The sequence below is a fragment of the Acanthochromis polyacanthus genome, chromosome 2 (assembly GCF_021347895.1).
Source record: "Acanthochromis polyacanthus isolate Apoly-LR-REF ecotype Palm Island chromosome 2, KAUST_Apoly_ChrSc, whole genome shotgun sequence".
NCBI lineage: Eukaryota > Metazoa > Chordata > Actinopteri > Pomacentridae > Acanthochromis > Acanthochromis polyacanthus.
In genome coordinates, this window is record NC_067114.1 from 44,525,008 (window position 1) to 44,547,312 (window position 22,305).

At 39.5% G+C, this 22,305-nt stretch overlaps 1 protein-coding gene across 6 annotated transcripts in view; it reads right to left on the bottom strand.

The window, feature by feature from the left end:
* Nucleotides 1–2,382: 2,382 nt before the first annotated feature.
* kcnq1.1 (potassium voltage-gated channel, KQT-like subfamily, member 1.1) overlaps nt 2,383–22,305 on the bottom strand; it is a 97,561-nt gene continuing 77,638 nt past the window's right edge. For 5 of the 6 annotated variants that reach the window (XM_051939150.1, XM_051939141.1, XM_051939163.1 and 2 more), the window contains 6 exons: nt 18,341–18,470; nt 10,912–10,987; nt 7,001–7,095; nt 6,816–6,862; nt 6,647–6,708; nt 2,383–3,102 (listed from right to left, as the gene is read on the bottom strand). In XM_051939150.1, coding sequence (XP_051795110.1) covers nt 2,842–3,102; nt 6,647–6,708; nt 6,816–6,862; nt 7,001–7,095; nt 10,912–10,987; nt 18,341–18,470 — 671 coding nt within the window. In that variant the 3' untranslated portion in view covers nt 2,383–2,841. Of the gene's footprint in view, nt 3,103–6,646; nt 6,709–6,815; nt 6,863–7,000; nt 7,096–10,911; nt 10,988–18,340; nt 18,471–22,305 lie in introns of those variants that run through there. The other variant, XR_007937883.1, reaches the window with a different exon arrangement.

Below are 22,305 nucleotides of genomic sequence, written 5' to 3' on the forward strand. Positions count from 1 at the left end.
TTCATAGACTCAAAAACCAAGCATACGAAGAAAAGAACACTGTCCCTACGGTGAAACATGGAGGAGGCTCAGTAATGTTTTGGGGCTGCTTTGCTGCATCTGGCACAGGGTGTCTTGAAAGTGTGCAAGGTACGATGAAATGTGAAGACTATCAAGGCATTCTGGAGAGAAATGTGCTGCCTAGTGTCAGAAAGCTTGGTCTCAGTCGCAGGTCATGGGTCTTCCAACAGGACAACGATCCAAAACACACAGCCAAAAACACCCAAGAATGGCTGAGAGAAAAGCGTTGGACTATTCTAAAGTGGCCTTCTATGAGCCCAGATCTGAATCCCATTGAACATATGTGGAAGGAGCTGAAACATGCCATTTGGAGAAGACACCCATCAAACCTGAGACAACTGGAGCTGTTTGCTCATGAGGAGTGGGCCAAAATACCTGTTGACAGCTGCAGAACGCTCATTGACAAATACAGAAATCGTTTAATTGCAGTGATTGCCTCAAAAGGTTGTGCAACAAAATACTAAGTTATGGGTACCATCATTTTTGTCCAGCCCTATTTCATTAGTTTTTTTTTTTTAAATAATTATGTTAATCAACAATTCAAAAGTGATGGCTGATTTTGATTATTTAATTTTCAATAAATTTTTATTTATTGTTACTTTTGTGAGTTTCAAGTGATTTCAGTGAGAATTGTGGGTTTTTCCTTCTTTAACTGAGGGGTACCAACAATTTTGTCCACGTGTGTATTTTATACTTTAGACTATTAGCAGAACACATCAATTTAGTCATCGCCAAGCATGAAAATACAGCATGTATGAGCAGCAGGATCACAGACGATGACTGAAACATGCTATTCATGATCATTTTAAAAACTTTGATTTCATTCAGTTTATTTGTTTTTATATAGCGCAACTCACAACGTGTGTCATCTCAAGTCTTGTCGTCTTAGAAAATGAGACAGAGAAGCCCGACTCATCCACGGTTTCTTGTGGACTCCTGCTGTGGGACGCGTCCGTCTGCTCCGACCAGATTTTATTTCTGGAAATCATCTTGTGACCACTTAGTTTGGTGGTTTCCAAAGTGCAGGTCCTGACTTCCACTTTGGGAACCACTGAGCTAATCTCACAGTTCCTCTGTATTAAATGACGCTAATCATGGACAAAGCAGCTTACTACATCAGAAACTACTCTTAATATATTTTTATGTTGAATTTTATTCATTTGCTGCCTGTAAATGGTAAAAATCATAGAACCAGCAAGTGGTTACCAATTGAAAAGCTGTTAGCTGTTTGCAAACCGCACTGCTGTTTGGTGTGTGATGTGCATTGAAAAATGGATGAACCCTCGGTGAACAGCATTTTTTTTAGATCTTGTTCAAGTATCCATACTACCATTTCATATAATGTACCAGAAAAAGATTCAGCATGCCCCAATGCACAATAAATACACCGTAGTACTCGGATTTTTGCAATATGCAAAATGTCCATGGCCACGATGTCTCATGCACGAATAAATAAAAAGCCTGAACTTGAGTTAAAATGCACAGATGGATGACCGCTCATTTTACACAGTGCAATATTTATGAGGAAGCAGCATGTCCCAAATGTATCCACACTGCATTAAACATACTCTGAAAGCAGCTGTAGCAGGAAGCTAATCTAAAAATTAGCACAGAGGTGAAACCTGGGTGGAGCTGAGCTGGATCATGGACTGTCCTGTGATGGCACTCACCCTTAATTATGCTTAACTTCAAGAGTTAATACAATTTAAACAGATGACTGATGTAAACATTCACTCCCAGTACTGTTGTCACAAATGGGGACATTAGCTATGGAGACCAAAACTGGTCTTTGTTCCTGAGTGTACATGTGTTTATTTCTGCTGAAAAGTTGGACATTTTAACATGGAGGTCTATGGGCATCGACACATTTTTAGAGGAAGACTCAAGTGGACATTCGAGGAACTGCAGTCACCGCTTGGTCACCTACTGATCTTTCATTTCATTTTAGGTTGAGATTTAAATCTCTTTAGTAATTTGCAACTCCTTGTTTTTTCCCATCATATTGTGGCTCTTTTGTGTGACTGAAGTCATTTTCAATCATTCTCTGGTTGCTTTAGATTTCTATGCGGCCATTTTGGAAGTCATTGAGGTCATCTTCAGTCATTTTGCAACCATTCTACTGATATATATGATCTACCATGACGGAAACACAGTAAATGCACCACTTTACTTCAGAAATGCTGAGAAAAATGTAGTCTAAACGGACACTACTGCACTACATGATCGATAATAGAATTTTACTACTATTTCATCATGCTATTAATAAATGTGGCTTACATTCAGCATAATTTATTACAAAGATCACATCACAAAGAGAGTTGATAATAATTACTACAATCTTTTATTCCTGTATAAGAACTTTTTTCAAAACATTTAAGAAAAGTGAAACAAAACTAGAACAGTGATAACAGCATTTGATTGAACTCTTCAAGTGAAATATTCAAATTTAAGGCCCCTTTGTCTAAGATAATAACAATTCCTATCATTTTTTAAATAATATAGGATATAGAATCACAGTACAGGTTGTGTTTGCAGTGTTTCCGGCATTAACCTGAAGAATATTCAAGCATATTACTCAACAAAGAATCTAAGAGGAGCACAATCTCTAAGGGATTTCAAATAGTTTCAGATACATCCATACGTCCCACATGCTCTACATTCCACATAAATATCATAAAAAGATCTCCGCAGGTCTGCTCAGATGGATGGCTGATGAAACTGTTAAATCTGAATGTGTCTGATGAGGGAAAGTAGAAGTTGGAGGCTGTTTGGTTTCAGGTCTCAGCAGCTCTCCTCCTGACTGGCGGCGGCGCTGAGGGGAGGGTTGGGGCTGAGCGCGGTGCTGGCGGCGTTGGACGAGAAGGACGAAGGTGACGAAGACAGCTGGTCGTAGCTTGGCAGGCTGTCCTGGCTGGGGAGGACGGTCGACGTCCGTCCAAGCCGCGGCCTCAGCCGGCCTTCGTCTCCACCGGCGTCCCTCTGGTCCAGCAGGAAGGCCAGGGACTCGGCGATGCGGTTCAGACTCTGCTCCATGTGGGTGATCTATCAGAAATATGCACCAATTAAATCAGTCAGAACGAAAACTGGACGAGACCTAAATTAAGTATGTTTGTTTGTTAAGCAGAGGATGATATGACATCTTAAATCTGTTATTTTGCAGTTGTTTTGTGCATGATCTATTAGAGAAACGGGTGTCGGATAAACGAGGAAACATGATATGATTAAAATCACAGCTTGGAGTCCAAACTGCAGGTTCTAAAACTGCAGCTCTTTCAATGTGGGTGGTTCACAAGATTATTTAAAGGAAAAAAATGAAAAATATATAATATATTTACAGTTTTCTTTTGCCAATTTTTGCTAATTTTTTCAAAGATATTGGATACTTTTATCTCTTTCAGCCAGAAAAATACTTTAAATGAAGAAATTTGAGCATGGATGGATGGATGGATGGATGAATGGATGGATGGATGAATGGCTGGCTGACTGGATGGATGGATGGATGGATGGATGGATGGATGGATGGATGGATGGATGGATGAATGGATGAATGGCTGGCTGACTGGATGGATGGATGATGGACAGATTATGAATGGATGCATGGATGGATGAATGGATGATGGACAGATTATGAATGGATGCATGGATGGATGGATGGATGGATGGATGGATTATGAATGGATGGATGGATGTATGATGGATGTATGGATGAATGAATGAACGAATGAATGGCTGGCTGGCTGGCTGGATGGATGGATGGATGGGTGGATGGTTGGATGGATGGATGGAAAGATGATGGATGGATGGATGTATGGATGAATGGATGGATGGAAGAATGAATGGATGGATGGAAGAATGGATGGATGGATGGATGGATGGATGGATGGATGGAAGAATGGATGGACAGATGGATGGACAGATGGATGGATGGATGGTTGGATGGATGGAAGAATGGATGGACAGATGGATGGATGTATAGATGGATGGACAGATGGATGATGGATGGTTGGATGATGGCTGGACGAATGGAAGATTCATCCATCCAAGATTTTTATCTTTTCATATATTCCATACTTTCTAAGATAGAGTTTGTAAAAAAAAACAAAAAGAAAAAAAATCAAAAATAATCATCTGGTTTCAAACTTTCCAACAGTCTCTAAGCTATTAATTTGTGACGTGGTGTTTGTTAGTTCAGGAAAATAAACCAAATCTAACCTATATTACATCAAAAATATCTCAATAGAAGTAATAATGAGCATACAGGACAGATGCTGGAGTCCTGGTGGATGCAAGATTATTGGGTTTTATTGCACAGTTGAATATTATTAGAATATATTATGGGTTAATTTAGCAGAATTACATTGCAGGAACAGAAATTAAAGACATATTCATTGTTGGCTAACAAGACACAACGGACTGATAATATAGGAGCCTGTTAAGTGACACCTTCACTACCAGTAAGTTCCTTTTCATTTGATAATCAAGTCAACCCAGGGTATTTTTTGTCTTTATATTTTTAGACAGAGTGCTTTTAATAATGTGGTAGTATGTTTTTCTTGCAATGCATATTTGTAGATAGCATCTCCTTTGCTATTCTAAAAAAGAAAATCTCCTTCTTAAATGCATTCTCTTCAAGAAACCACCTTTATTCGATGATTTCATTCATCTGTTTCAAGCGTGTTCATAATGGGTGGTTGTGTTTTTCTTCGCTGCTTCTTTACAAAGGTTCATTTGTTACGTGGCAGAACTGGCACACACTCTTAATCCTCTGAGCCTCGAGCAGTTTCTGGGTGTTTTTTTTTTTTTTGCTCCTGTCACATTTTTCTTCACTGTAGGTTCATTTTTCACTGCACTATAAAGTCCTGCACCTCTGTGGAAACAGAACAACCTCGACTAGAAGTAGAGAGGACTCAGAAATGCCTTCCAGGCAGCATAGCACAGCTGTAATATCATAAATCAGCAAAAAGAAGAAAAGCAAAGGTTGGATTTCTTCATTTGCTTTCCAAAGATGGAAAACACCTGGAATTATCCAGAACAACTTTTTCCAAGTGTTGCAGCACTAGAAAAAATAGAGACTCTACATACTACAGGTATTTTACTAATAAATGTTTTAATTTGTTCCCAAACACATCCTGCAGTTCAGCCTAAAAGTTCCTGCTTTGTTGCCACTTGACTCTTGATGTAATTGAGTCATTAATGGCTTCATGGTTGAAATGAGGAACACAGATTCTTTTTGTTTCCAGAATCTGGCAAGTGTCAACTCTTTATTTATGGTGATTTTTTTTAAATACGGCAAGTTATTTTGATGAAATATTATAATTATAGTTACATTTTTCAGTTCTTTTTAATTTAAAGAGTCACAAAGTTAAAAACCTAATGAATGCTTTTTTGTTTTTTTGCAATTGCTGGTCGTGATAAATAGCCTAATTTTGCATTTTTTTACTTTTACTCTGCAAAGGAGGTGGAGCCTCGGTGGAGTTATGTGACAATCGGTGTTGGTTTGCATGTCTGTCTGTCTGTCCGCAACATTACTAAAACACTGTACACTCTGGTAAAGTTTTATGCAACAGTTTGTTAGGTGTTTTTATTGTTTTTATTACTGTCTTTATTACTCTGCCAAGGCATACAGCAGAGTTATGTGACGATCAGCATAGTGTGTCCGTCTGTCCGTCTGTCTGTGAGCAACATTACTCAAAAACAAACCAATGGATTTGGATGAAAATTTCAGGGAAGGTCAGAAATGACACAAGGACCAAGTAATTAGATTCTGGCAGTGATGCAGCTTATAGTCTGGATCCACGGATTTGTTGAAGATTTCTGTAAAATTGCGAGATAGCGGCACAGCATTACTGTAACCATGACAACAAGTGAACACTACATCAGCTGCCTGCTGATGATCACATGATTGTGATCCTACTACAAATCCACCGCTGTGGACTTATCAGGCTTATCCCTCAGAAATGATACAAGGAACAACTGATTAAATTGTGGGGGTGTTTCTGAGTCCCATCAATTCCTCCTATATTTAGGTCACGTGATTCGGTATCCGTACGTAATGTACACATACATAACAGACACCTGTGTTCAGTGCAAGGTCATTTTGTCTGTGGGTACATCTATATTAAATGGACACATTCTATAGTGACGTGATTTATGACACAAATTTTTTCAAGATTTAAGCTGCCAGAAATGATACAACGACTGAGCAGCCTTGGCAGAGTGCTGCACTCTCTGAGTGCTCTTCTGTTTGTTTTGTTAAAATAATGTACTTTTTAAACGTTCCCGTGGATCTGGAGGTTCAGAAGGTTAAAGTTTCATGTTTGAAATGAGCACACGCATATTTTACATTACAATATGGTAAATAAAGCCAGTTAAACATTCATATTATTGTCCAAAACTCTTCCCAGAAACAGTTTATTTAAATAAGATAATATTAATATCCTCTAGAGAGAAGCCTTATGAGATCTATTTCCTAAAAGCTAAACTCATGAGTTCAAGACAAACATGCCAGATTTAAATATTTAACTTTGCTCTTTCACAAACAAAACAAACATGTAAAACACTAAAAGACGAGTCCCACGAATCCCACCTTGTCCTCCATCCTGTGGAGTCTGGATCCGATGGAGTTGGTGCCTTTGTCTTTGGCCCGGTCTTCGTAGGTACACAACAGTCAGGTGGGGAATCAGGCAGCAGGATTAGCTTTGAGGTTTGCTCCGTACTTAATGTATTTCTGAGAGAGCAGTGGAGTGATTAATTACCTGAACCCGTCTGGAACAACGTTATCTTCCCTAAAGACTGGTCCAGTCTGAGGGAAACAATGGGAAGTCAGAAGATTATTTACACTCTCTGTGTGTTTCCGCTCTCATGCAACCACAAGTTTGTTTTTCATTGTCATGCCAGCAAAAAAACCCAAAAAAACAAAAAAACATAGCATCCAGTGTACCTTCTCTGGAGCTCCTTGATCCGCACCATGAGGTTGAGGTGACCCTGGGAGTATTGTTCGATCACGTCTCGCACGTCGTACGGCTTACGAGCTTGCTGCGAAAAAGAAGAAAAAGTGAATGTTTCTGATTGTTACATCAAATTTCAGCCTTAAGGCATAAAAAAAGTTTACTTCTTATATACTTAAGTTTCTGTCTGGGAAAATAAAGGTTGTGGTAATGTCATTTCCCAGAGTCTCTGCTGCTGGGCCTTGAGTTTTCAGATTTAGAGAACAGACTATAATAATAATAATACTAATAACTAACGCTGCAATCAGCATTGGTCAGGTCCTTACATCACTGCTGGTCACTGAAAGCAAGTATGTCCACCAGGTAGCGCTGCGACTGAGAGTGTATTTTGGTGTAAGAATGTGATCGAGGCGGGTCTCTGATCAAACATGTAAAGTTTGAGGCAGATTGGAGCATGTACACATTAGTTAGAAAGCACTTCCTGTTTCATGGCGAATTGTCAAAATTCCGCCGACAGCCATTTCCATGAATTCAGACTTTTGCGGAGCATCTTAATAACTTTTGATCACAACAGCTGGTTGTACATCCTGGCCAAATTTGAAGTTTCTTGACATTACACGATTGAGTTTATAGCTTTTCAAAATGTCCAAAAAATGTCCCAAAATCATCCAAAATATGACATATAATTCAAAATGGCCAGCTTCCTGTTGTGTTTTTGGTATGGGTGTCAGTTACATTTTAGGGCATCTTGATGAGTTCCATGCCAAATTTCATGAGTCTAGTTGACATGTACTGGCCATAGTAAATGTAAATGTGAAATTTTCCACTGCACTATTGAGCCATTTAGGCGCACACGTGTGCTATTCCCATAAAATATCAGCTTTCTCACCGGTCCTGATGTGTGTGCAAATTTTCACACGTTTTTGAACATTTTTTGACCTCCAAAAGGCCAATTCAAAAAGTAAACAAAGAACTAAAAATAGGCCCCTAATGGGATCTAAAATAAGGACCCTAATAATATGCATGCAGTAATAAAATTCTAGTTGATTTAAAGGCATTATGGAGGATGGTTTTTTTTGTTTAATTTGTCTGATTCACATAAAATGAATATACTGACCTTTAGTGGACTTGTATGTATGGTTTCTAAAAAAATTAAAAATTAAAAAAAATAACTGTGGACATGGCAGGACCTGAAAAACATCAGCCAATCAATGCGCTCGGACCGAGGCGTTTGCTCTGCCCCCTTTCCTGTCAATCAAAAATCTTCCAGCTCAGGCCTAGTTACGTAGATTACGTACGCCTTGCACTTACGTGTTTTCTGTATGTGTTGCTTTGGTATAGCTTCGTAGTTAGCTGGAGACTTGTTTTGCTCATCTTTTTTTACATAATGGCAGATAAAGATCCAGGGGGACCCAGCCGTAAAAGAAAGCTTCACGAGTGCTACGCAAGTTTCTGGAGGGGGGCGTTTCTTCGTAAATGTTAAGAGGGGGGAGGTTAGAGGGGGGTGAGGGAGAGGTTGTATGTGCGCATGCGCATGCTACGTTCAAAGTCGTAGGAAATTAAATCTCCTCTAATGCCTTTAAGCTGAAGAATATACAATAAACTGCTGCAACAAACCGCAAACAGCATCCTCAGTGTCTTCTGAATTAAAGAATCCAAGCATGTCCATCAGGTGGCACTGCGACTGAGCTTGTATTTTTGGCATTTTGATGTGATCAGGACAGGCTGTTGATCAAACATGTAAAGTTTGAGGCAGACTGGAGCATGTACACGTTAGTTAGACGGCACTTCCTGTTTCATGGCGAATTGTCGAAATTCCGCCGACCACCATTTCCACGCCCTCAGACTTTGGTGGAGCATTTTGTTAACTTTTGATCACAACAGCTGACTGTACATCATGGCCGAATTTGAGGTTTCTTGGCATCACCCCCTTTGAGCTTACAGCTTTTCAAAATGTCCCAAAATCATCCAAAATATGACACATGAATCAAAATGGCTGACTTCCTGTTGGGCTTTTCGCATGGTTGTCGATGACATTTTTGTGCATCTTGACGAGTTACATATATATACCAAATTTCATCAGTCTATTTGACATGTACCTGCTGTAGTAAATGTTTGAAATTTTCTCGGACCCAAAAAATGTGCATGCAATAATAAAAGACTAGCTGATTTAAGCTGAAAAACATACAGTAAACTGCTGCAACAAACTACAGACAGCATCCTCACTGTCTTCTGAACGATGTCATGAATGCAGACATTTATCCTGTGAGCAAAAAGTTTAAATTGTTTCAACTTTACTTCTGAGAAATCCTGTTTTGTTCATACTTTTGTGCCATAACGGTCCAAGGGCTACGGTAGCAAGCACGTCGTTGCCGAGGAAACGGAGCTGGTTCGAGGGCACATCAGTGCAAAAGTGAACTTCTTGTTGCGATTCTGAGCACAAACAAATAGCCGCTGCAGCCACCCACCACAAAACTGGGATTTTAAAGTGAACTGGCTTCAGTTTTATCAACAGCAACTGATTTAATTATTGTATGAGCAGCATCTTTGAGGCTGCTTTTTATTCGTGTACGGTAGCTGAGATCTGAGGCTGTGGGTGGAAGAAGTTGAGCCATTTGTGTGTTTGTAGTGTGTGTTATGTAATGTTGTTTTGTTTGTGTGTGTTTTTGGAAAGTGGAGATGCTACATTCTAAGGGACCTTTCAGTAAATTCATATTGAGTGTGACCTTTAGCTTCCATCTGTCTTTGGTGGCCAGGACAACTCAATTTTAAGCTCAAATTCACTTTTGGATTTGTAGTTAAGATTTTAGGTCCACAGACTTGTCTCATAGTTTCTGTGAATGTTTGATTTTTGCCGTTGTTATCTGTCTTTGTGTAGGTTTCATGTCTTTTTTCAGCTACTTCCTGTTTTATTTTGAAATTGTCCCTTCTTTGTGTGTCGCTTGTGCTTTTACTTCAGTAACATCATTCCCCATCACTGCTGCTCAACCCGTGTTTCCCTCTGGATTATAATTAGTTAAAGAAATACTTTAAATTAAGCATATAGCAACATATTACTGTGTTTTTCCTTTATTTTTTTTTAGTAAGTTTTATACATTTTTGCTATTATGTTTTCTGTTTTTATTTATTGATTTCATTCCAACTTTTTCATCATTTTTAAAAAAATATCACTTTAGCGCATTGGTCTCAGTTTATTTTACTTTATACTTTTGCATACTTTGCACTTCTACCAACTCATACAAAAGCTGTTACACAAATAAGGTTTGATTTCTGATGTTTTGTCTGTAATTTAGTGAATGCTACCTGTATAAAAGGTCTACTTGAAGCTGCTAGTGAATTTTTTCCATTTTATCTGTCACTTTAATAAGAATTAATACTGCAGATAAATAGACTACAGAGTGGATTCTCATGTATTTTATACATATGTGGAGGTTTTGAATGTGACCATTAACTTTTTAACTTATATTTTAAGTATATATTAGCTTTCCTTATTGATTATCTGCCATGTATTTTTATTATTTGGACATTAAATGGAAAATAAAGATCAGTCAGTGTCATTACAGATGGAAAATTTAGTTATTTATCTTATTGATGAATCAACTACAGGTTCATTGGTTCTCTGAAATGGTAACATTGTAAGATAACACAAGATAGTCAATTTAAATACTTCTAAACACAGATAAATCTCAGTTATTTTTGACAGAGAAAACTATTGCTGTGAGAAAAGTGTACTAATTATCCAACAGCTTCTCTTGGCCAAGAAATAACGCATTCTTTGTACTACCAGGACGTAAATTTCATCATAACCTAAGCGCGGTTTTTACTTCTAGATTCACACCAACACCACTTATTTTACAGGGGAATGTAAGCAAACTATTTGCTTTCAGTGAAGTGCGAAGCTTACCTGAAAATTTCTCTTCGCCACGAAATAACGCATTCTCTGGATCACACGGATGGCTTTTCGATGTGACTCTGTCAACCTGTGGCGAAAAAAAAAAAGAGTTTCATGTGGCCGTGCTGTTTGAAATGAAACTGAGAATGTGGCGGAAAGTATTGAGAAAATTCCTTCTGCTTCTTTTAAAGGCTAAAAACACAGAGCGGCCTTGCAAGAAAGTGTTAACATCAGAGGTGGTGTTGGTGAAACGCTGCTGAGACTCGCTGCTTTTATTTTTTCCCAAATGAAAAATGCTGAGAATCCATGAAAAGATGGCTGACATGGCCTTGATGCCCAAACTCTTATCAGTAGGGAAGCTCAGGAGGACTTCTGTTCATGCGCAGCTTCTCCCTGAAGACTCTGAGCGGGAACAAGGTGAGTTACATTAAGAACAAAGCCAGGCGATTTTTCAGGTCTGCGTGTTTTTCTGCAAATCATTAGCACAAAGCCCCGAGTGATTGTAGGGCATTTGGCCTCCATTATAATGTTGTGGGAATTTTTAAATAGCTATTACTTACCAGGGTTCATTACCCTGGGAAAGCGGTGAATGGCTACGGGAGGTGGGAGAGCAGAAAACGCTTTGTCAAGTCCGGTTTGCTGATACACTGAAGGTCTGTGTGAGGCTCATAATGGACTTTTTTTTTTCACAGCGCAGTGCAGTGGGCTGATTTTCAAATGCAGCTTTCATAACATTTTGTCAAATTAGCACTATGAAATGTCAATCATGTCACTCTGTGGGCTATTATAGAAATCCATTTTCCATCATAAAAGGATTATGTGGTTGTGATATAACCAGAGAGCAGATAGGAGGCCAATTTCTTTTTGACTTCTCCTGAAAGTGAAATCTCCAACACTGAATGTTTCTTTCTTTGCGTTATAATCCACACCGCTAATGAACGCTGCGATGTCAACATCTTAAGGTTTTGTTACAGGGCTCAGTATTATACTTACACAAGGCTGCTTAACGCAGACAAATGGATACAAAGCCTAAAAATCCTTCCAATATCACATCTAAAGCTCGCAAATTTACATGCAATGTCTAATTTGTTAAAGCATTTATTGTGGAAAAGCAACAACTGGCAGTTTTGTAGGGGGAGTTGGAATTATTCTTGGGGTCTGTAGTGGTTATTTAGATTTATTCATCCCCTTAGGGAAATTGAAAATATCCAGTACCTCACACATGATGCATTTAAGAAAAATAACTAACGTGCAAAATCAAAATAACATGCAAATCGTGTTGGCGGAAGAAATAAGGTGCAAAATTGAGCTGGTATTGGCAATAAAAAGGAGCATTTAAGTCTAAGTAGAGTATAACAATAAAAATAATACACTGACTTTAAAAAAAAAGGTGCCACTTCGATTTAACTGAACAAATAGTCAAAAGCCTTCCATTTGATAATTACTGCAGTGCATACATTTCAGCAAAGAACAACTTATTTAACCCTAGCTGATGCAGCGAGGAGTTTCTCATTTCTGAAACAACCATGTTGGAAGACGTATCCTGTGGTCATGGAGAGAATGTTAATCTGTCTCAGAGGGTCAAATTATTGGCCTGCATCAAGCAAAGAAAACAACTGAGGAGATGAAACTACTAAAACCACATTAAGAACCGTCCAACACATCATTAAAACCTGAAGGATAGCAGAGAACCATCATGTTTGAGGAACGAATGTGATCAGAACAAATCTCAGATGATTGTAAGAAATCAACAGCAGAACTCACGGCTATGTTTAATAGTGAAAGTAAGAGCATTTCCACATGCACAACATTAAGTCGACTCCATGGATTGGGATGAAACAGCTGTAGCTCTAAGAAAACCACTGATCAGTGAGGCTAATCATGAAGAAAAGGCTTCAGTTTGCTATGGAGCATAAAGATTGGACTCTGGAGCAATGAAAGAAGGTCATGTGGTCTGATGAGTCCAGATTTACCCTGTTCCAAAGTGATCAGGGTAAGAAGAGAGGGGGATGATGTTCCCAAAGAATGAGGTCAGCTGACTACCTGAACATACTGAATGATCAGGTCTTTACATCAGTGGAGATTTTCTTCCCTGATGGAATGGGGATGCTTGAAGATGACGATGCCAGGATTCATGCGGCTCGCATTGAGAATGAGTGGATCAGGGAGCATGAGACATCATTTTCACACATGGATTGCACTCCAGAGAGTCCAGACTTCAGCCCCATTGAGAATTTTGGGATGTTCTGGAGAAGACTTTGTGCAATGATCCGACTCCCCCATCATCAACATAAGACCTTAGCAGAAAATTAATGCAACTCTGGATAGAATGAAACTGCTGTGATATTGCAGAAGCTTATCAAAATGATGCCACAGTGAATGTATGTCATTCTCAGAGGTAAAGGTGGTCCACTGAAATACTAAAGTGTGCAACTATATTTTGGACGGACAGTGTATTATTGGGTTAACCTCCGTCTTCGCAAAGCTCTTGTTGAAACCCAGATACAAGCGTGAATATTTCATCTTTTTTTATTTTCCAAAATGTTGTACTCTTCCTTTAACAGTTTCAAGGTTACACACAGCTTCGGCTCTCATATGTGATATTTCTTTTTGTTTAATAGCCAGCAGTTATTGCAGGCGGATCGCTGATAGAGTCCACCTTATTTCACGTGGAATTCAGATCGCATGCTTTCGCACCAGGGACTGAAATTATGCATGCACGCGCCGGGCCTGTTGCAGATGAAGAAAGCTTTTGATCATGAGATCATTATTACAGTGTCAGACAACATGTTGAGCGTCCTCTTTAGTCTTTTTTAACAAGACAACAAGATGGGATGAGTTCAGTCATTACGAATGAAACGCCGGCACACGACTGAAATTCTAATGATGGTAAATTTAGCAGAGATCAGAGGCAGAAGTCTTCAGAGCAGCTCGGAGACACTCGTGAGTCTTCTTTAATACAAATAGTGTTAAAGGTTAGTGTGCTGTACAGACACACCGCAGCCACAGCTGACAGGTGAAGTGAAGAACATCCATTTACTTTGAGTAAAGCTGCAGTTGTACAGAGCATGATACTGCCGCTACCATGCTTGATGGTAGGGTTGGTATTCTTGGGGTTAAAAAAAAAGACCTGCACAAGACAGTCCAAGACCAGTCCTAAACCAGTTCTAAAAAGGTATAAAACTAGGACCAAAATCAAACCTAAACCAGTCCAAAAAATGTTCAGGAACAGTCGGAAAACAGTCTGAAACCAGTCCTAAACCAAAACTGAACCAGTTATCAAAACAGTCCAAAACCAGGACAAAATCAGAACCAAAACCTAATCTAAACTACTCCTAAAAATATCCAAGACCTGTCTAAGACATTCTGAAACCAGTCCTAAGCTAGGACCAGATTCAGTACGAAACAAATCCTAAACCAACTTTAAATCACATCCAAAACAAGAAGAACCAAGAGAGAAACCAAACATAAGAGTCCCAAAAGAGTCCAAAACCAGTCCAACATATAGTCTGAAACCAGTCCAAAAGCACATCTAGAAAGCCCGAGAGCATAATACTGCCACCACCATGCTTGACGGTAGATTTGGTTCTATTTAAACCGGTTCAGAGGAGTCACCAGCTGCATTCAATTGTAATCACTCACAAGAAGTTATGAGACCATGAGACTCAGAAAATCTGATGAATTCAACTTTCTACATTATCAGAAATTATAACTGAAGTTGCTGCATGTATATTTTTGACCCACCAGATTTTGTCTTGTTTTCAAAAGACCTACAATAAATCTATGTAGGAACTGAAAAGCATGATTGTTTTTGTGACAAAGACTCATGTGTGTAATGATTCCATCATTTAAAAAATCAGAGCTATAGGAGTCATTGGACACTCAAGGTTGTCATACATATGATCTTTACAGGTGTATGAAACTGTTGTTTATGACTATTTGTAGTTTTGCTATGCGGTTGATTCTTTGGGTACTTATGGGAGTTTGTAGTGATGAACAGCCATACGTGTTAAACCATTTGCACCCGTTTTACTAGTTAGAAAGACAAATAATTGTATTTTAGTTTGTTATTTTTGGCTAAGTCATGTTGGTTGTTATTTATTTTGCTAAATAGATCATTCTGGTTGTTGTTGTTGGCTCTGTCCACCCTAAACTCCCGATCACTGCAAACAGTGTAAATAAATATCAGAACAAAGACCCCTAGACGGAGCACAACACCACAACAACAACACTTTCTATCAGCAGCAGCAGCCTCCCCCAGCATTTACTCAGCCTCTGAACTCCCCAGATCCCAATCCGATCGAGTATCCATGAACCGGAACAAGGCTGATCCATGAGGGCCGACCCTGCAGCCCACAACACCCAAAGGATCTGCCGCTAATACGATGGTGCCAGAAACCACAGGACACCCCCAGAGGCTCAAGGTCCATGTTTTTAGCAGCACAAAGAGGTCCTACACAATATTGTGCTGGTGGTTTTAATATAGTAGCAGTTGTGGTTTTGTAATTTATAGAGAAAATGTATTACTGTTTGTGCTTTACATTCCTTAACAGTTCACAGAGTTGCATTTATTGGGGCTTAAACTTTTATTTTTATCACACTGACTTGACTTTTTCAGTAATTACAGAATAACTGTGGCCAGATGGAGATTACACTGCTCTTGTTTCTATGCATTCAATTAAAAAATCTGTCACAATCAAGGAGAGACAACTTGCCTTGGCTCGTTTCCCGTTCAGAAAATGAATTTATGCAAGAACTTTCGCAGTTATCTTTTGTTATCTCTCTGCTAACGGGCCAAATGCTTCACAAGATTAATACAAATTTTAAAAAAAGCACATGAAAATGTTTCAAGGGAGCTGCTGAGTTCCACCTTCCACCCACCTAACTGCTTCTACATCACTATAACCTCTTTAATATTCACCCACATATTTACTAAAAAGGCCTCAAAGCTTGGAAGCATTTTCATTTGTTGGACTTGGTTTGCTGCTGCTGCTGCTATTATAGCTGTGGCATTGGTAAGTCTTAAAAAAAAAAGCTCACACTGTTTAAATCACAAGGCTTTGTGCTTTCAAATGAGGCATAATCGGGGCTAATGGCATCGCAAGTCCAGCACCAGGAATTACCCTCGACCCGTCACGTGGCTGGTAATTGTTAGGGGGTTAAAGGCTTCGTCTGTTGTGTTACTGCAGGTGTAATTTCTGTCCGCTGGTGACAAGTGTGTGGCAGTTTGGTTGAAACTCTCGACACCTCAATTATCTACAATTTACCAAAACACACAGCACTGCAATGTCAAAGCGGAGGCAACTGCAGCAATAGAACATCTGCGCTTCGAATCGGGAATGTGTGCCGCGAGGCTCGTGACAAAGACTTTTAAAAAAACAACTTCAAGACTTTAAAAAAACCCAACTTCAAATCGAAGATAAACTGAGCAAATTGCAGCACATTTTTCAAGATGTCTGTTTGACTCGTCGCCCTCTTGTCACAGATAACACAAGCAGTAGTATCTTAAAGTGGCTCAATTTAGCATGGGATTTGATGTGGCGTTGCTCGAAGAGAACAGCTGGTTCCATATTTTGGAGTCAGCAGAGCACACAGTGATCTTTGCCAACAACGCTGCTGCATGCAATTCCCAGTCTGCATCATTACCCCACCGTTTACAAAGTAAGTCCCACGGGTCAAAACTGTCGCTCCATTTGTTTCACTTACTGTGCACTTACATTACACTGCAGTTACTTAACACTCATTTCCTCATATCAGTCTCAGTCTCTGGCTGTGCGAGCGGCTCAGCGTGCCCAATGATTTCCGCTAACAGAGAATCATTACACAGTAGCATGAGCCCCTGGGGGTTTGGCATATTGCAAAGGTTAATTACTAATAGCACAAAAATACATGCAAACCCTCTCTTTGTACACAGAAACTTGGCGGCGGTGCAATAGCAACGCAATACTGCAAAGCCCTGCTGGACTTTTGTATGTTCCAAAAACATTCTAAAGAAATAAAGGTCTGCAAAGTTCTGCTGATGATTTAAAGGGATGTTTGTTTAGTTCTCAGAATGTTTTTTTGTCCATGTTTGGGTAACAAAAGAAGTTCTAAAAATGTTTAGTGATGCAAACATTCTCCATTTGTTATCATGGAACATCGTGGGAACACTTTATAGATTTTATTATGTGTTCTCTCAACAACACCCCCAAAACACTGCAGGTAGAACATATCATGTTACAGGAACGTCTTCTAAAAATCATCTGAGGCTTTGATGCCATCTTAAAAATGTTTTTTGAATGTTTTATTGAGAACATCCTTCCTTTGTTATCACCGTGGAAATGCTTTATAGAAGAAAAAGTCAAAAATATTCCACCTCTGTTAAAATACGACAGCACAGGAACGCGTATCAAGAACTTTCTGTCATTTGAGGTCCCAGTAACATTTTGAAAATGTTTATTGAATGATTCTTTGTTATCAATGTGGAAAGGTCTTATATAAGAATAATGAGTTCCCTCAAAAATTTTTTTAAAATATTCTACCTGTAATATGTCATTTTACAGGAGGAACTGTGTAGGTTCTCAGTCATCCAGGTCATGGTAATCTCAGGAGCTTCAGTAGAGATCAGCTGGACATCTCTGGTAGGTTCTTTAAGATGTTTCACCTCTCATCCAACTCAAATGAGGCGAAATGTTTTCAAAAACCTACAGGAGATGTGCAGCTTATTTCTAATGAAGCTCTTAGGGGGTTATAGAACAATGTTCTAAAATGTGTTCCCTCAACAACAGCCCTAAAACCTCTAAAGAACATTGCACAAAGAATGTTCTTAGTTATTATATCACATTACAGGAACGTTTTATAAAATTCATCTGAGGCCAAATTAACATCTAGAACATGTTTTTTGAATGTTGGCTTGAGAATTTTCATTGGAACATTGTGAGAATGTTTTGAAGATTCTCCAGTGTGTTCCCTCAACAACATCTTCAAAACATCCCCAGAACATTGCAGCCAGAATGTTCCACTTTTGGTAATAAACTGTGGTACACAAATGTCTTCTACAGAATGTTCTGTCATGTAAGCTCTCAAAAACAGCTTAAAAACAAGTTGTTTAATGCTGGTTTGAGAATGTTCTTTCATTGTTATCATGGAAATGTTCCCTCAACAGCATCCCAAAACATCCTTAGAACATTGCACACAGAATGTTCTATCTTAGCTGTTACATCACATTACAGGAACGTTTTGTAAACATCAGGGCTCCATAACATCTAGAACACATTTTTAGAGTGTTGGTTTGAGAACCTTTGCAGTCATGAAACAATCTGCGTTCCTCGACATCCTCTGAATGTCGATGCTAAAACATTTATAAACGCTTTTTAACACATTTTCTTTAGTAAATAATTAGAACTTGTATGTGATGTTATTCAGTGTTGTGGGAACATGCCTTGTTGGTTTGGACACTCACTGTGACACCGAGGAGGCAGGATGCAGCTCGCTGTCGCGCTCCGACTCCATCTCCAGGTCGTCGGCGAAGCTGCAGTTCCTCCGCAGGGCGTTCTGGGACTGAACCTCCAGGAGTCCGGGGTTTCTTTTCACTGCACCGTCACAAACAGCAGACTTCGGTTATCAGCTCGTCTGAGCGGGGATGCTGCCAGTAAAGTCTCTGCTATATTTACAGCCTTGGACTCCGGCCCAAATCTCTTGATCTGCTGCTGTAGCCCACAAAGCTCAGCAGCAAAAAAAACGAAGAAATCCACCTAGATGTTGCATAAACTACAAGTCACACCGACAGAAATATGGTTAAAATAAGGAGGAAGCTCGCTGCTGAGGCCTCCCAGATGGTTTGAGGAAGGCCTACTCGTTGTGGGAAGATTACGACCTCGTGCGACCCCGAATGCACTGTGCACAGAAATGTTTTGGATTATCCCACAACCGTCATTTTCAGATGGGAAAAAAGATCTGAGTTTACAGCCGCAGCCATCGAGCCAAAACGAGGGAAGAGAGGAAACGAGCGTCATTTGGACGAAAGGGTATCACAGATGGTTTACACTAGAAGTTTCTGAAATATTTCATGCCAGTAATGCTGCAATTTGTACTTATGCCACGGAAACTAGGAGGAAAGGCTTTTCTTGTGCTTTGTGTTGTCGCTGTTGGGCTGTTTTATCTTTTACCCCGTGAAGGACAAATGGCAATTCACAAATTAGTTGGATTAGACTTGTGAGGAAACTTACTGTGTATTTCTGTAGGGTCTCTAAATTAGTCAGGTTAATCTCCATAATTAACAACGCTATAGGGTATTAGCCCGAACATGTATATTCATTACGTTAAGTTTTGTAATTAATACCACTGCAGGGTCTCGGCTTTACCATGTATTATCAGGTATAGTAGCATTTTATAAAATGTTTGTAGGTTTTATTCCCTAATATGTGAATTATTCAGTTAAAACAACACTGTAGTGTCTTAACCTTGATATTTCAGCTTGTTAAGTTAATTTGTTGCACCATTCCAAACCTTTTTTTTAAACTGGAATTTAGCACAGTAGCCGTGTTTTAAAGCTGTTCTTGACAGTGGGTTAGAAGCAGAGTGGTCTAACCCAGAAAAAATCCAGACTGAGTTTTATCTGATTTCTGTAATATTTTGTTGTCTAGATTTTAGTGGCAATGTGGTCTAAACCACAACCCAAACATAGTAGGTCATCGGCTTACGACTTCCTCGACCTACAGGGTTTTGTCTGATCTGGTTATGTGGAACCAGCTGGTGAGCGGAGCAGACGAAAATGTTGTCATGCGGCGCTGTAAGAAGGCTTTGTTCTACGCCACCTTCGATTGTGCTACATTAGCTAACTTTTAGACCTTCATTATGGCTCCCAAGCTTAAGTCAGACTCTTCTGATGACAGTGCTTCGAAGAGAAGGAAAGCCACCTCCTTGGAAACGAAATCAGATATAATAAACCGCTGAAGTTGTAAAAACAGTGCAACATATGTGTTGTTATCATCTCGTAAAATGACTCACACATGCATGTAAGTCATTTGTATTCATGACTTTTCTGAAGAACTGATTAATATCGTGATGCACGTAACGTCTTTGTTTACATTTTTGTCAGCGTTTCAACTTCGAAAATCGACTTTTGTCGACCCGTAGGAGCGGAACTCCGACGCAAGTCAAGGACTCCCTGTATAGCGTTAAGGTACGTGTCCACCAGATGTGACAATGTCCTGCATCCCATTCATTGTCTATGTGAAACGCATCGCATTTCATGCTGGTCCGGTTGCGATGTGTTTCGAGCTGTGATCCGGGGCGTCTCCCTGGAGCGGGTCACAGCTCATTTGCATAAAGTACACTCAACTTCTATTTTATGCAAATTTGATGCGGCGTCTGGAGGTCCAATGCATCGTGAAACTTTCGTCAATATCTAAACTAGCCGTCGGTGAACTAAAACAAGGCCAGACTCAGCTACTGCACAGTTTATTTTTCGCCTCAAATGCTTTCAGAAATAGTTTTTTGATAAACTGTTTGATAAGTTGCCATGTTGGTCCGGCTTGAAATCCAGGAGCAGACAGCCCCCGAGTCGATGAGTTTGTCCAATCAGGGGCAGGCAGGAGAGTTGGAGAAGAAGGTTGGCAGGAGTTGAATTTCCCTACTGGCCTCAAGTACTCGCTCATCAAGCAGGCGATTTTCAGATGCAGTGCGTTTACACGCAGGAGAAATGGATCAGGTGGACACGTACCATTATAGTGCGCTTCCAATGTTAGACCATTCTTGAAAACACAAAACTTTGAAACCCATTTTTCTCCAAAAATATAGGAAGTGGGTGAGACCACTCTGCTTCCAAACCCTTAATCTACAAGATCCATGTTTATAAGTCATAACTCCAACTTACAGACACAATAACTGGTTGAGGGTGGGTGCCAGCGTGAAATAAAAGTATAAAATAGGTTAATTAACCAACAAAAATAAGATTTACAGCAAAGTTTGTTGAGCTGTTTTTAAGGAAAGCTGCTTGCAGACCTGTTAATTATCCAAATGTGCAACTGCTGTGGTTTGAAGCGGCACCAGTTGGAGAAGTGTGATACGGCAGGTTCATTTTGACGTGTGAAAGAACAGACCTGGTGTGAAATGATGCAGCTTTAAATGGACTTTAGATGAAGGTTCTTAATTGGGGCTGTCAGACTGGACAGATGTGAGTCTGACCATCACTCTGAGGACAGAATCCTGATTTATGCACTTCTGGGGTTTGTGTCTTAGTCCAACACATATACAGATGGGCTCATGATTTGTCACACATTATATTACAGACTAAACACATTTAATCCTCCTCTTCCAGGCAGCACTCGACATGTTGACACTTTGAGCGGTGTTTAAAAGCACCATGCGATGCAACTTAAGAAGTTTATAATTCTGGTGTTTACTAGAAGGTGTTTATTTCTAAAAACACATTATCTTTCCAGCTGTGTCTCCAAAATTACACTCCTGTACAGCTGAATTGCATTCTCAATCATGTTTTGAATAAAAAAAATATGTTTCTGCCAGATTATGATTGAAATATATTTCAAATCAACATTTTAATGCCATTTATTGGAGCTTTTTAGCCAACCAGTATAAGATAGAGTGGGAATTGCCACCAAGAAACCAAGGAACTGGAGGAGAAGCTACATATATGTGGTGAAAGAGTCCATTTTAAACCCAAACTGTGCTATTTCCCCAAACATAACTACAAAATTTGGTACATACATTACTTACAGTTGTGAAAATCTCAACCAAAGCTGGACAATTTTCCCAAACTGAACCACACAGCATAGTTTTGGTACCTAAATCTAACCAAAAAGTAAAAAACAAACCAGAATCTAAGAATTATGGTACCATGTGGGACTAAAAACCTTGTTCTCGTAAGACCACAAACATCCCACTTGTAAATCCATAACTGCATAATAACTTTAACAACCATTTAAAAGCTGTTGTTAAATCTGCCTACTGTCACCTAAAGAACATTGTAGAATCAAGACAGAGAAACTTGTTCATGCATTTATTTCCAGTAGGTCAGACTATTGTAGTGGTGTCTTTACAGGTCTGAAGCAGCTGCAGTTGATCCAGAACACTCCTAACAAACACCAGGAAACTGGACCATATGACACGGGTCCTCAAATCACTGCACTGTTAGTCCAAGGATAGAGTCCAGAATCTGACTCCTGCTCTACAAAGAACTGAATGGTCCTGGACCAAATGACTGAAAGCTTCATGTGAAGCATCCAGAGCCCTCAAGTCATCAGGGACAGGGTTACTATGTGGAACCAGAACCACAACCAGAAATAGTGAAGCAGCATTCAGCTATGATGCTCCTCACCTGTGAACAAACTTCCTGAAGACCTGAAGTCTGCTCAAACTGTGGGCTCTTCTGAATCAGAAAACATGAAAGCCAGACTGTTTACTGCA